This window comes from Sipha flava, unplaced genomic scaffold (genome assembly GCF_003268045.1).
Source record: "Sipha flava isolate LNK unplaced genomic scaffold, YSA_version1 273_pilon_pilon, whole genome shotgun sequence".
In the NCBI taxonomy this organism is placed as follows: domain Eukaryota; kingdom Metazoa; phylum Arthropoda; class Insecta; order Hemiptera; family Aphididae; genus Sipha; species Sipha flava.
The window spans coordinates 354,142-370,604 of record NW_020272938.1 but is presented as its reverse complement, the minus strand read 5'-3'; the positions used below and the strand labels follow the sequence as shown (position 1 = coordinate 370,604).

General features: G+C 28.9%; 1 protein-coding gene across 1 annotated transcript; it reads right to left on the bottom strand.

Moving 5' to 3' along the window:
• On the bottom strand, positions 1 to 14,098 carry LOC112685334 (nucleoredoxin-like). Its single transcript, XM_025557182.1, has 7 exons — positions 13,958 to 14,098; positions 12,420 to 12,756; positions 2,332 to 2,559; positions 2,172 to 2,269; positions 1,206 to 1,401; positions 934 to 1,143; positions 1 to 346 (listed from the first exon to the last, which is right to left on the bottom strand). Exons 2-7 carry the CDS (start codon positions 12,738 to 12,740, stop codon positions 155 to 157), a joined length of 1,245 nt encoding a protein of 414 aa, XP_025412967.1. The 5' UTR covers positions 12,741 to 12,756; positions 13,958 to 14,098; the 3' UTR covers positions 1 to 154.
• Between the last annotated feature and the right edge of the window lie 2,365 nt (positions 14,099 to 16,463).

Sequence of the window (16,463 nt, the reverse complement as noted above, 5' to 3'; positions counted from 1 at the left end):
TATAGTTTTACCATACCATATTCATATCATTGAAACGGTCCTAGGATATAGGATTGTCCTACTTTTACAGCATTTATGATAATTCTATATAATAAATGTATTTTATTTTACTACATATAATATTCTTTAACAATTTGTAAAAAAAATATTTTAACTAAAGTATTGGTGAAAATTTCATTGTTCCATCAAAAAAACCAAGAACGAAATTCATTATAGATTTTTCTGTTATATGGATTCCATATTCCATAACTGAAATTCTTGCCATTGGTATATCTATTAACGTTAACAGTGGTGCTGTATCATCTGTCAGTCTCGTGAAATGTCTTAAGGTATCTGATGTATCATCCTGTAAAATAAAAAAACAAATTCTGTAACTAATGAACCAAAATGTGTACATATGTGTCATTCTATACTTATGTACTATAATTTTTGATTTTATAGTACCATTGATTATAAATACTAGTATCAGTATTTATAATTAATGATAGTATAATGATACAATAATAGTATATACGACATAAGTTTATTAAATCATAAAGTGGTATTCACTTTTCCATATGCAATTTATTATCCGAAATAAATCGAATTTTTAAGTAGATTTATTAAAAAAAAAGTATACAACTACAAAGCAAAATTTTAATGGAAATAATAAATAGCTTTCATATTGACAAGGTGTTTATTAAGTATCATATTTTATTTCGAGCTTAAAATGCAGGAAAATAACGGTTTAGAAATATTCTATAAATAATATTTCGGTGTATGAATGAATCAAAGTTTACTCCTTTTATTAATATTGTTAATTATTTCTTTGAAAAGGTTATTTACCCCATTGAACAAGTTTGTGTAAGGTTCAATTAGTCTTTAATTTTTGAATAGCTACTATTTTAAAATGTCTCATCATAATAAAAATGTACAGTTTAAATTTATACATACGTCTGGAGCTATAAAGAATAAAAGATCATATAATGCGTTATTTCTAGTTTTTGCAATTTGTTGTGCTACAGGCAACAAAACACCTTCAGCCAACTCTAATTCTTCTTCTTGATCTCCTTCAATGAATAATACTACAGCTGGGTAACTCTGAAGTTTAGGTAAAAGTCTTGAAGAAAGAGAATATACAAATCTTTTTCTCCACGGAAAATACTGTAAATAAGAACAAAATGAGAATTGTTTCTAATTAATCCAAACAAAATATACAATCTTACAGATCCATCAGGATCTTCTATAATTTCCGCTCGACCATTTTCTGTGATAATATTTCCATTGTTATCAATTAATACTAAATAAGGAATACCACGAACATTAAAACATTCGGTTAGGTTTGTTCGTAAAATATTATTGTCATATGGAACAGAAGGCCATGGCATAGTGGACGCGTGAGATTTATAAGACTGTTCACTTCTAAAAAAAAGAATGGGTTTATATTTCATGAAAAATACTTTTATTTAAATCTAATACAATCAGGAGTATTTAATGTGTATGGTACAGGTTACTATAAATATATTTAAATTAATTTAATTTAAAAATCAAGTATTATAAATGGCCAAGTTCCCAAACATATTACGTATTAAATTCTACAAAATGGATATAATTCTATAATTTCTTATCGTAATTTTTCAAATTAATTTTTTGACATGAAGTAAGGTGACCATAAAATTAATAAAACATTTACTTATAAATAATATACTAAAATACGATGTTACTACAAAATAAATATATATTACTTTTGATTAGATCTGGATTGATTAGGTACAACACACATTTTTACACTCATAAGAAAAAGTATTTATTTGTTTACGTAAATGGAAGGTAATTCATTTTAATTTTAATAAATTAATTCTTCGTATTTTTATGGTGAATAGATTGAATAAAAAAAATAGAAAAAAATTATTAGATAGGTAACTTCAAAAGTTATCTATTTCTAAATAATCGCTCACAGTAATAACTATTTGATTAAAAAAGTGGAGAATTCTTCTATTTACAATCGATTATTTTAGGAAAATTAATTTCTAAACCCGTATATCTTTTGTTAAAATGTTTTTAAAAAAAACATTCGTCTATTCCTGATATGAATGTTAATCATGTAAACATTTAGTAATATATTAATTATTATTAGCATGTGGTATAATACATTTATTATTTTATAATAATTTATAGTTTTTATATAATACCTGTCAGAACTAACAAAAATTATCTCAAAATTGATTCTTTTTCTTATTTTATCGTAAGCATGAATGAGCTGCGGAATAAATGCTTTGCACGGTGGACACTGAAATTACAACAATTTGTGAGTACTATGCATTATACTTAATTATAGTTCACAATTAATACCCAATGTGCAGAAAAGTATAGACCATAAATGGTATCATTAGCTTCATTTGAGGTAAGTTTCAAGGCTTCTCGACAAATTTTTTCATTCCATAAATCTGTCCATGGAAAACTTTTCTCACATGATAGAAGTTTAAGACCGTTTCGAGTGTGAACTTTTTCTAAATGGTTATCATTTAGAATCAATAAATGTTCAGCATTTTCAACTCGATATTTATGCCTTAAACGAATCTAAAAAATCATATAATAAATATACTCGTAAATAAATATAAAAGTTGTCTAATGATGGCAATGTACATATTTTTTTTATGATATAGAGACTATTTCAATGGAGTCAAGGTTATAGGGTATATGTCATAATGTTAGAATTAATTTTTAAAACACTAAAATAATTATATGCTATTATACTCTTCTAGTTATAATTAAAAATGGTCGCCAATCGGTATTTGCTTAAACAAATATCAATAAATTATTTGAATTATATACTAAAAATACTCACAAATATTGGATTCAAAGATTAATAATGATTATTAAAAATATTATCCTTGATTTATTTATTATTTTTATTTTTTAATGCTACAAGGTATTATTCAGCTCATGTTTGACTCCCAACCGAGCAACACGTGAGAAACCTTTTCGCAACCCACATTTTTATCTTCCAATAGAAGTGACCCACTCTTATATGAGTATATTAATAAGGTGACTATGCTTTCATACATTCATTTTCGTATCTAATTAAAATAAAATACAAACGGCATTTATTCGCAATGAATAACTCTCAGCTAAACGTATTACGTTTAAATACACAAGAGTCCAATAAACTATCTCTCAATGAAAAGTTACTGGCCTCCAATAATTAACTAATACAAACCAACAAATCTAATACCAACTCAAGACAACACTCAAATCACCTTATAGTCTCCAATAAACCACTTAACCAAGGTAAAAGATTTGCAGAAATAACAGCAAACTCCGTCACGCCAAAATTGAATCTAGCCGTAGTATTGAACTCGGTAAACGAAATTAAACAAATTCAGTATATAATCCCGCTTAATAAAATTACTAATGCTACTAATATAATATCTGCGTCACCTATATACCAATAACCGATTCTGTATATTTCTTAAAAATCAACAAATATCTAAGGACATAATAAATGAACATTCAGCCATGTACATTTATAATATCGAGATACCAATACGTAAATTAATTAATCCATCTAAACGCATTATATTATCAAACGTTTATCCCGCTATCCTTAATAATATTATAATTGAAGCACTCGTGAACCTCGATGTAAAAATTGCATTTATAATCACTGCGCTTAAAGCCAGTTTTCAATTAGATAAATTCACGCACATAACAAGTTTTTGAAGACATTTTATATAAACATTTTTATATAAACCCCAAAGATTTCTCAAAACTTCTCAATCAAAATAATTTTAGATAATACCACATACAGTATATTTATTATCGATGACACAGTAACTTGTTTCCTATACAAAAAAAAAACAGGCTATGTATTATTCTCATGTAAAACGACATATATAAACCTTATTTTACCTGAAAATATGGACTCCTTAAATGATGATTCAACCAAAAACACCACAAGCGCACCGAGCCACTGAAAAAACACCGAATACTAACGTCACGCCTAACCAAAATAACGACCAAATAATGCTAAATATAAATTATACAAACATATCATAATCACAAGACAACCAAATCATTAACAAAAGACCAGCACCTGAATCCATATGTCCTTCATCACAACTATTACCTATACCTTCTTCTTTTAATATCGAAGCACCTGATATCAGTGGTGGCGTGACGGCAGATTTTTGAGTCCCTGGACTCAAGTCAGTGGGTGGGTAGGTGGGTGGATATTGACCATTGGGTATCGAGTAGTTACGCAGCATGTAAAACAAATAGTGAAGGAGCTCTTTTTACAATCTACCCTTAAATTTATTTTTAGGTGAGTGGGTGGGTAGGCAAAATCCTAACAGAACTCATGAAGTAAAATATTTCGCGCCGCCACTGCATGATATCTTACATGACAAAAATAGATCTACTAAGGAAAAAAAAATTTAAAGAAACCAAAATCCGATCTAGTTTTTCTTCATCTACACGAAGCAATACAGATAAAATAGGTGAACAACTCGAAATAACATTTGAAATTATTCTCCAAAATAAAGACTTATCTATATCTGTCAATAAAGGCACTCTCAAATATATAATCGAAAATTTTTCAAACAAAAACATAAATATTTATGATTTATGTAATCAAATCGGAACAACTGCAGCAAATTTAAATAAATTAATTGAAGAAATTTTTTTTTTTTAATTAGATTTTAACGTTACATTATGATATCTCGACAATTATGTACATGAATCTGAAATAAATTAAGGTTGGTAAAGCTCACACTCTTAAATTCGGAGACCTGATTGCAGAATAAAATTTAGCGTATGTTTGATTATATTAGTATTGTCGGTTGAAAGAGCATCAATAAGGGAAAAATGAATACCAGAGATGAAAAAGAGAATCTTTAGCTGAGATCTTTGGATAGATAGAGATTGACAATTTATGACTAGGTGATGGAAATCACAGTATTCTCCACCACAGTTGGGTAGAGGACAACACGCACTACTGTTGAGTCCCAATTTAAACGAGTGGTATAGTAATAGGCTATGGCCCGTGCGTAATCTAGTGAATTTAGCTATGACTGTACGGCTCATCTTTAGGGAATGAAACCATGGTTGATTAGGGATGTTTTTAAATAATGACCTATAACCAAAAGCATAGGATTCTGGTAAGGAATCCCATTCCAGCTTCCATTGTTCATTTATAAATTTGCGATGTAAAGAAACTAAATCCGTATAGGGACACCACAGTGGACCCGAGTAAGAGTGGTTGGCGGTTGAGCCAGCTAACGAATCAACGTATTCGTTACCATTTATGCCTATATGCCCTGGAGCCCATAGGAAGGATATGGAGAATGACCTGATTTTGAAGGATAGTAGTAATGCGCTGATTTTTAGAATTATGTGGGAGCACTTCGAAAGGAAGGGGTTACTAACGATTGCTAAATTACTAGCTTGAGAATCAGGGACATTGAAGAAATTAGACCCATTTTAATTGACCGCAGTATAAAAACTAAAATCACTAAACTAACAAACCTCCTTTTTCAAAGCACACCATAAATTAAAAAAAAAAAAACTACTACACCATCATCTATGACTTCTTTTAACCAATGGAATATTAACGATTTCTATAAACATTCTGTCGGCATAAATCGCATTATTTATGACCTTCAACCGGCAAGATCTCCAAGAAACCAAAACACTGCGCAAATATCAAAAATTACACCGGTTATTATAAAAAAATGAATTTTTGATTTCAAAGAAAGTGAAGGAGTAGCCACTTTTATCAATGATACTATCGATTCCAAAAATATTCTAATTATCTCTGATCTCAAAACCATTACAATCTTAGTCAAATTTCAAAAACCTTTATGTACATGCAACATATACATTCCCGATATCAAAATTTTCACTAAACAACATCTAAAGGATGTCATTAAACAGTTTCCCAAACCTTTCATCCTTTTGGGTGACTTCAATAGTCACAATACTTCATGAGGAAGCACTTACAATTATTACAACAGGGCTCCAATGGTCAAAGAATTATTAGAAGTCGAAACACTCGTTCTATTAAACAATAACGAACCTACTAGACACAATGTTTTGAATGGAAACTTCTCTACAATAACTCTAACAATTACTAATATCAACTCCACTCAGGCCTATATTTAGGGGAGGGGAGCACGGGTAGGCACATGCCCGGGGCGTCATGTCTCAGGGACGGCAAAATATTTTAGCAAAATTAATATTAAAAATGATGTACCTAATGAAAAAAATAAAATAGGATGTTTTATTATGTTATAATTTGTAAATTAAAAAAAAAATTATATTTTTATTATATTTTAATTTGTTAGTTAAAAAAATGAAATTGTATGTTTTATTATTACAATCTCTGTGGAAGAACCCCTTGTGAAGAAAACTGTAATAGATGAATCTTTTGTACACTCTCTCACAGACATCGACACCCAAGATACAGCCATACACACTCCGACAGCAATAAACCCCAATCTTACACTTACAATCCCTCAAAAAATGGAAGGGATCACAGAAAATTATCAGACCAACGAAACTCTTTCCGTCTCCAAACCAAACTCATAAAACCGAGAACCATTACCCCTCAATTAATGAACTACATAAAAGGTCTCTCTGACTTCTCATCTCTAGTAACATTATCATCATCCCCCCCGGCAAACCTACCAATCAATGAAGCCAACGATACTAACATTGACAGAAGTAGAAATATCACAAAAAAGCTAAAGTAGACAGATCCAGATCCAACTCCTCATTCAAGACAGCTGACAAATTATCCGCTGGTCTCAAACCAGCTGATGACCTCTTCTCTAACAACCCATCCATCTCGTTATGCCAATTCAAAAATGTAATGGAAAACTATACCAACAAAAATATAAATATTCATAATATCTACAAAGACATCAATTTGGATATCACTTCCTTATTCACTTGATCGATCAAATACAACCTAAGGTCACTGAACGTACTTCCAAAAACCAACTCACTAGATTAGCCATTTTTTTATTCCAAGCTTTACTACCTTCTCAAAAAAACTAATTTTTCCTACAATCATATGCAGCTAAATCATAACACTTTTTCCACCAAATCAACTGTTCACAATTTATCAATGCACAAATACAAATTTTTAAATAAAAATAAATATGACAGCTAACATTATACAATGGAACATAAATGGCCTACAAAAGCACTTTACCGATATTCATTAAGCAAAAGCCCTCGTTCATCCAATCGCTTTTCGCTTTCAAGGATCCAACATCACCTTATCCATGCAAGGATATAATTGTTTTTTCAAAAATCAGCAAGCTTACTTCCGTGCAAGTGGTAGTGTTGCAATTTTCGTCAACAACCTCTTTGAAATCTTCGAAATTCATATTCATTCTCCTCTTGAAGTTATTGCTGTCTCTATACACCTCAAAACTCCCTTATACATCTGCGACATTTATCTACCGGATGGAACCAATCTTTTACTTAATGACCTCAATGATATCATTAAACAACTGTTCAAACCCTTTCTTTTTCTCGGTGACTTTAACAGCCGAAACCAAATCTGGGGATCTAACCCCACTGATGCCAGAGGCAGAACGATGGAAATATTCTTAGAAAATGACCAAATAATTTTACTAAGCTCCGGCGAACCCACACGACACAATGCAGCCCATAACTCTTTCTCAGCCCCTGACCTCACAATATCAAATAGTGCTTTCGCTCCTATAACCGAATGGAATGTCCTTATAGAATACAGCGGCAGCAACCATTGGCCAATATCAATAAAAATATTAAATAAACCAACCAAAATTCACCCACCTTCTCGATGGCAATTTAAAAGTCTAAATTGGAATCTATACAGGGATATTATAACACAAAATCTTAATGAAAAACCAATTGATCTTGAACTTGTAACGAATCAAATCCAAATCAAAATAATTATTGATCAGTTTTGTCACATTATATTAGAAGCTGCAAATAAGGCCATCAGCAGAACTAATTCGCAATTAAAAAGAAAAAAAGTTCTCTGATGGAATAAGGATTGCAATGATGCAATCGAGTTATATAAAAAAACACTAAATAGATTCAAAAAAATCAAACTAGATGATGACCATATAAAACTAAAAAAGCGCGTGCTCAAGCAAAATTCATAACAAAAAAAAGCAAAACAGAATCAAGGCAAAAGTTTACTAGTTTAATAAATCCCAAAACGTCCCCATCGGAAATCAAACAAGATAAAATTTATTAAGGGCATAAACTATCAACCACTCCCCCTTTACCTACATTTCGATAACAATACACTCTCACTGCCTTCAAATATAGTTGAAGCTTTCGCAAATCATTTAAATAAAAAACAGTGACTGCTAAACTTACAACCCAGATTTTGTAAATTTCAAAAATACTGTTGAAGACAATATCAGAACTATCATGAACTAGAAACAAATTTCCATCAGGACGATAACCATCTGAACTCGCCTTTTAGCTTAAATAAACTCTATAACGCCTTATCCGGATGCAAAAGTAAAAGCCCTGGCCCTAATGGGATACCTTTTTTTTTTATCCAAAACCTACCCATAATAGCCCATAATATTCTCCTCCAAATATTCAACATAATTTGGGACAAAGGCATATACCCTGATCAATAGCACAATACGATCATGATTCCAATCCTTAAACCCAATAAAAACAAATTCAATATTATAAACTATAGACCTATTTCACTTATTAATACACTAGCAAAAACCATGGAAAAATGGTTAATAAACATTTTATTTAGCATTTAGAAACATTCAATTTAATAATCAAAGAACAATGTGGTTTCCGAAAAAAATCACTCAACCATTGACATATTCGCTACCCTCCACACGGATATCTGCAATGTAAAAAAATCAAAAACAACACCTTATACTAATTTCTTTAGATATAGAAAAAGCATATGAAATGGTATGGCGAAATGGAGTCCTCCAAATCATTCAAAATAATGGTATAAATGGCAATATGTTTCTATTTTTACAAAATTTCCTAAAAAATCGTAAAATACAAGTTAGAGCTCTTTCAGTATTATCAAAAATACATCATATTGAAAATTTCCTCCCACAAGATTCGGTTATCAGTGTTACAATGTTTCTATTGGCCATCAATGACAGTTTCAAAAATATACCAAAACTCACAAAACATTTATTATTCGCTGACAATTGTCACATTTACTGTAGCGAACAAAACACCAAAACATCTGTTCAAATATTACAAAATTTATTAAATATTCTCCAAGATTGGTCACACAGAACTAGTTTCAAATTTTCTGCTACTAAAAGTGAATGTATACATATATATATATTGCCTTTCACACTAGTCCTAAAGCAATCTCACAATTATACCTCAATAATTCTCCGATTCCCATATGTAAAACTTCGCATACTTGGAATGATATTCGACAACAAACTCAAATGGACACCGCAAATATAAAAACTCAAAAATACATGCAAAATACGAATGAACATCATAAAAAAACTTTCCCGCCATACATGAGGTGCCAGTATGTAATCCCTCAACACAATTTATAAATCTCTTATTTTATCTCAAATATAATATGGCTCCAAAATTGACATTACAGCTAAAGAAAATCTCCTAAAAACATTAAACCCTATCCACAACGAAGGGATTCATTTATCAACAGGAGCTTTCAGATCCAGTCCCACAGTCAGTACTTTATGCTATGCTGGTGAACTACCCCTCAACCTATTCAGAGAAAAAGAACTCTTAAACTATGGAATTAAAAGGAAAAGCACCCTAAATCACTTACGATACAACATCTTCTTCAACAACCAAATCTGAAATAGAATAGTCTCAATAAAAAAACCTTTGCCGTCCATACATGACATCTTCTTCAAGCTTATCAATAATCTTAATATATGTACATCTACAATAAACAAAATCACATATCCTAACCACCCCAATTGGCTTTGGCAAATCAATGTCAATACTGAGCTTTTACAACGAAGCAAACACGACACAAATTCTAATATTATCAACTCTTTTCTATGATATTCTCTAAACCAAATACCCACACTTCACGAAAATATACACGGATGCATCAAAATCCACACGTGGGGTCGGTTTTGCAATTTCCCAAGATAATATTAAACTGCTCTATAAACTCCCACCAGAAACATGCATATTCTCTGCTGAAACACAAGCTATTTACGAAGCTACCATATTAGCCAAAACCATTATCTCAAATGATATTCTAATCTTAAGCGACTCACTCAGAGCTTTACTTTCCCATCAAAACCCTGAATCCTCAAATGAAATCACCCAAAATATCCAAAAAGTATTAAAATCGACCTCTAAAAACATTGAACTTATGTGGGTACCATCCCACACAAGTATAACCGGCAACGAAATGGCTGACAAGGCAGCCGACCTTGCAACTAGAATTATCCCCCATCCAACTATATCCAATCTACCAACTAATGACATCAAAACATCTATCAAACACAAAATATTTTTCAAACGGCAAAATTATTGGGATACCATCCCCCCCTCTTATAAACTTAAAACAATTTAAAAAAATACAAAGAAATGTATCACACTTTATTACCTCAACAGACGACAGGAAGTTACAATCACGAAATGCCTAATCGGACATTCATCTCTAACTCATTCTTTCTTCATTAGCAAAGATCCACCACCCACTTGTGACGAATGCCACACCAACCTTCCAGTCCAACACATTATCATTGATTTCATCAAGTACCGATACATAAGAAACAACCTAGCAATACCTTCTAATATGGATGAAGCACTCAACGTAAACAACATCCCCAAAATTATTTAATTTCTAACCAAAATTAATCTTATAAGCAAATTTTAATAATGTATAAAACGTTTTCCATAGTCTTTAAGTTCAAATACTTTTTGTAAATTTTACTTTTGTTTTCTACTATTTCTAATATTGTTATAATTTATACCGGGCTAATGACCTATGATGTTGAAGCCTTACTTCTATTAAAAAAAAAAAAAAAAAAAAAACTAACTATTAAAAACCCAATAATAATCTATAAATCATTTATACTATAATTTAATGTATTTGATGTATTTTTCATTTTTATTTTTTAATTAAGTACTTATTACTAAGTTTTTATATGCCGTTATCAAATTATTATTTTAAATAAATATTGAATTTATTAAATTAATTATGTTTTTAGGTAACAATTTTTATTTAGAGATGTGATTTACAATTTACTAAAGAAGAATAATATATTTAATTTTTTATCAACCCATTCAATTACTAAAATGTATGAAAAATCAATTTTTTTTTTTTTACTAAAACAAGATTCCCTTTATTCAATAAAATAATACTAAATCAAAATACTAATAGTTGCTCTAATAAGTTGAACAAAAGAAAATTATAAGATAGTTCAATAAAAATTAATAACATTTTTAACTTTTATAATAAAACAGCTTTGCTATTTTATTTAGTTAAAAGCGTATGTTTTTCTACTTCATGACATCAAATCAATAGAATACATTAGTGATATACATTTTAGTAAAAACACGTATAGAACTGTTTATAAGTGTTGTACATAATAGCTGCATTTAAAACAGTGAAACGAAAAAATAAAAAGTATAGTGTATCATAAACGTAGTAATTTTATGGCAGTATTGATTCAACAGTGGTCGAGGTGTAGTGTAACAAAGGAGAGGGTTATATAGTTAATGCGTAAAACTGCAATAAATCAGCTATGTATCTCTGATATATGCTTAATGTATATATATATATGAATAGATAGCAGGTGCATGTTCGAGAGTTACTAGGCAAAACTGTTGGCTACCCCAGAGTAATAAAATGCAAAAAAATTACTGAGGGTGCCAAATCTTGGGGAGAAGTGATGTGTATGAAAGCTGAAAAGGGAATGATATACGAAGTGGGAGGAATAGTTGTTATTAAAATGTGAGAATCCCGAGGGGTTACTAAATCGTCCTTTTGGGATGGCGACCCTAGGAGGTCTTCGTTGTAATAATGTTCTATCCCCTAAAAAAAAGCGAACGTCCAGCTAATTTTTTTAGTATGATTTGTTTCATCAATATAGTTGTTATTTCTATGTTATTTTGATTATATAATAAATATTTTAATATAAATTATACTCGTATGTATATTTTTCAAATAGGCACATTGACTGTTATTATTAAAAATATATATTAAAAATATTTTTAAATAATTAAAACATCTACAAATATTGTAATCACTTAATTAATCTCGTAGAATAATAATAGGCTTACAAAAATGAAATTCGTAATTTAAATCAACTATAAATTATCACAACGCATATTAATTTCTGAAAGTAAAAAAAGCATTTCTATAAAATTTATTTTTATATCTAATTATTATATTTAAACGGGAAAGTATTATAATATTTTTTTCAAATTACCCTTTTCTCCACATATTCATATAGGACTGTATGCCACGGAACGCTTTTCGTCAGTTCATCGAAACATTTGCGATCGTCAATTGTGTCTGGATAACAAATCTGTATAATATCAAGTTTTTTCTCGTTTTCATTTACAGTTTTGTATAAATCACGTAGAGCCTGATCGTCTATCGAGGCAATTTCATCGCCTAATGGAACGAAGTACAATGCGATTAAAGAACCATTGAACGTTGACTCATTAAGCTGTACTGTCGTCGAACCAAATAGCAAACGATCACCGAGGAGTTCTGTCAGCCGCGATAAACATGATTCAACAGCCATTACTGCACATATTTACCTATAGTGTAAACAACAACCAAATTGTATGTATATATGTATGTGTGTATATGAGTGTATTATAAAAAAACGGTTTGAATTATTTAACTTATGTACTCAAAATTAAATTTTTCTTTTCGACAACCGACATTCAACAATACACGTTTACAATACAGAATTTTGTGCTACACAAAAAAAAAACGTTAGAGATTTTTAGAGATTTTATAACATTTATGTTTATCTTATAACTCCCTCTATTCTATAAACATCGATTTATGCATATATTTGATATATTTAAAATAGCAAATGGCAATTATATGTTGCATAAATATCAGTAATAAGTAATAATATTAATAACTCCTGTGTATCATATGTTAATTTATAATTACAATTAAAATAATATTTTAAAATATTAATAATTCGTTTTTATAAACTTTTTATTTTATAATAGATCAATATTGAATATTATACACATTATAAAAATATTTAATTAAAAAAATGGTAGGTAATACAGTAAAAAATGTAAAGCATAATAAGAAAATGTACATTTTATTTATATTTGATACACAATATGTCATAAACTAGCATGCATAAAAAATAATATAATCAATTACTATTACAAAATTACAGTTTAGATTTATTATATATTTATATATTTATTATACAGTTTACAATTTATAATTACATGTTTTTTTATGTGTTTTACTGTAGCCTACTTCGTTCTTTTAGTATAATATCTAAATAATTAACTACTATTTATCTATTTTTTAAAAATTAATGCATACCATACATATATTTTATTATTTCAATATAATTTATATTTTTAAATAATTGCGTGTAATATGTGTCAAGTTTTATAAAATGCAAATACAACGAATGTACAAAAAATCATACATTGAAAAACGTATATTGTTATATTATTATCATAACTTATTATTATATCACATGCTGAATTATATTTTTAAAAATCAAAACTTTTAACTAACAAATTTCAACTGTACGAAATAAATTATAACTTCAATCAACACCCAAAATACATTTTTTATAAATATCAGTTTAAATTAAGCATTTATAATATAAATTATATATGTATGATGATATCGTGATAAACATTTATTGAAATAATATTATATACTATAATTTAAAAAAGTTTTAAATACGGGTAAGTATTTAAATATTGGTATAATTATTTAAGTATATTGTCAAATAAAAATAATACCAACCTCAGATTGTGGAAAACTAAATTATTCTACTTTATTTTAAACTTTAAAAAAACATTATTTTTCTTGGGGACAATAGAATGTATTTCTTTTAATGTTCGACAGAGCATACCGACTGACGTCACGAAGCATACTGAATTGCTCGAGGCCGAGGGATAAGGGATCGTGGGACTGTATGTTGTTTATACTACATATATTTTATATAGATAGACATGCCTACATCAGAGGCAAACAGTATGCCACCGTTGAGGGAGAAATCCCTTTTTGTTAAGAGTTTTAAATTAAATCATAGTTTATAATTGCATAAAATAGTGTACTATTGTGAACATTATTTTTTATATTATGGTATGAATAAACAGAGATTAAATAAATGTTGTATTGAACGCTAAGTGTTAAGTATTAAACTTAATTATAATATTTATTAAAAAAAAAAGACAATTATGTATTTATTATTATATACTAATATACTAATATACTATTACATACTGTATTTATTAGTATATACCAGAGGTTCCCAAACTTCTTATAGTACGACCCATTTTGGAAATTATTTCAGTTATGACGACCCAAAATAATATCATTGACCTTTTTTTTTTTTTGCTATTTTTATCATTTTGAATTAAAGAAAAATATTACATTTATAAAACAAAGTTTACACTATTTTTTTTTTTTGCTGTTTTTATCATTTTAAATTGAAGAAAAGTATTATATTTATAAAAAAAAGTTTATACTATGTAATTTAATTATTAAGTATATAATTTTAATGTGAAGGATATAATTGTTTCCTATTTTTCATAGCTGGATTGATATCCATTTTTTTATTTTGATTGCAAAGAACTTGTTGTAAGCTCATCATCAATAAATATTAATAATTATATCAATAAATCAATTAATTTTCTCTTTTAACCGCTGACTCAGATATTATCTCTGTTTCTTCAATTTTTGTAGAACTTTGAGTTATTGACTTTTTATTTAACCATTTGTCCATAGTAATTGTACAAAATCACAAGAAAAAACGAATTTATTGGTTATTTGAAAAATAGCAAGATTTAAACTGCGTGAATGTATCGTATTCAATGTACCGTTTGTTACTGAAAATAATCAATTTATTTGAACGTCATACAGGTACTAATTTGTTTCAAATATATTGCTATATTTTCAATAATCATTAATTCGATTGCGTTGTGTTGACACAGTCGAGCATAGACATATAAAAAAATATTTTATGTCTATTGGTCGCAATAAATTTGTAATTGTCACAAACGCAGATAACAGTTTATAAGAAAACTAAATAAATAATTAAACATCAACCACAAGTAATAGAAACACATGAAAAATATAACGCGGCCCACTAAAAATATAATTGCGACCCCCTTATGGGTCACAACTCACAGTTTGGGAACCTCTGGTATATACTATATATACATTTATATATATATTAGTTGAACCATTCTCACTTCACTAGATGTTAATCAATTTTCTTGTGTGTTTCTTATTACTGAGTGTTTAGAACTTATTTTTTTATGTTTATTTTATTTTTTGTTAGCTGCTAGTATGTATTGGGCGAGTATATTAATTGTTTAAGACTTCTTTGTTTACAATGTTTGATGTTATGCAATTGTCTGATGGAAAAATGGATTGGTTTTCTGGAGTTTCAACTCGAGATAAGCCAACATATAACTGTTCGTGGGAAAACACTCCTTTCTCAAATCAATGACCACCAGAGAGAATGTTTGACCCTGAAACTTATTAATCGTGAGGGTAAATGAAGCTGTAACTTTAAACTGCAGCCTTTTGAACGATATTGGTATAAGCAAGTTGTCACACTGTTGACTCCGTGAGGATGATCGCCAAGATTATATTGTCTTGCAACTCTTTCATTAGTAGCCATGTGCCATAACACGTATTGGGAGGGCTTAAGTTTCTTAACAATTTGATCGGAACGTCAATTTTTAACATAAGGCTCATAATAATTTAAAAATTCTTGTGGACAGTGCACTTATCTTTAATATTACCTACCGTGTTTTTCTTAACTGGGAATTTTCTGTAAAATCAAGTTATTTATTTAATTCACTGTATTTTTTCTGGATGATATTATTGTCCTTGAACAAAGTCAGTGATCATTTTTTTCCATTACATTTTCAAGACCGAGATATATTGCGTCTATTAGATATTCTAATCCAGCGGTTCTTAATCTGAGGCTGTGTCCCCTTAGTGAGGCGTAAATATTTTTAAAAATCAACGAAACATGAAAACGTTATTTTTTATTATTTTGATATTTAATAAAGTTATTATTAAGTCACAATTTATTAAAACTAATCAGTGTAACACTTTTATACATATGTATGTACTTCATAATAATACGTTTAAAATTTAATATTCAAAAAAGTAAATATAATACAATTTTATTTAATAATTTTAAATTATAATAAACATTTTTTCCTAATAAAAAATTTCATTTAATATTAAAAAATTAAAACATCATTAATTTTGATTATCATATTAATTA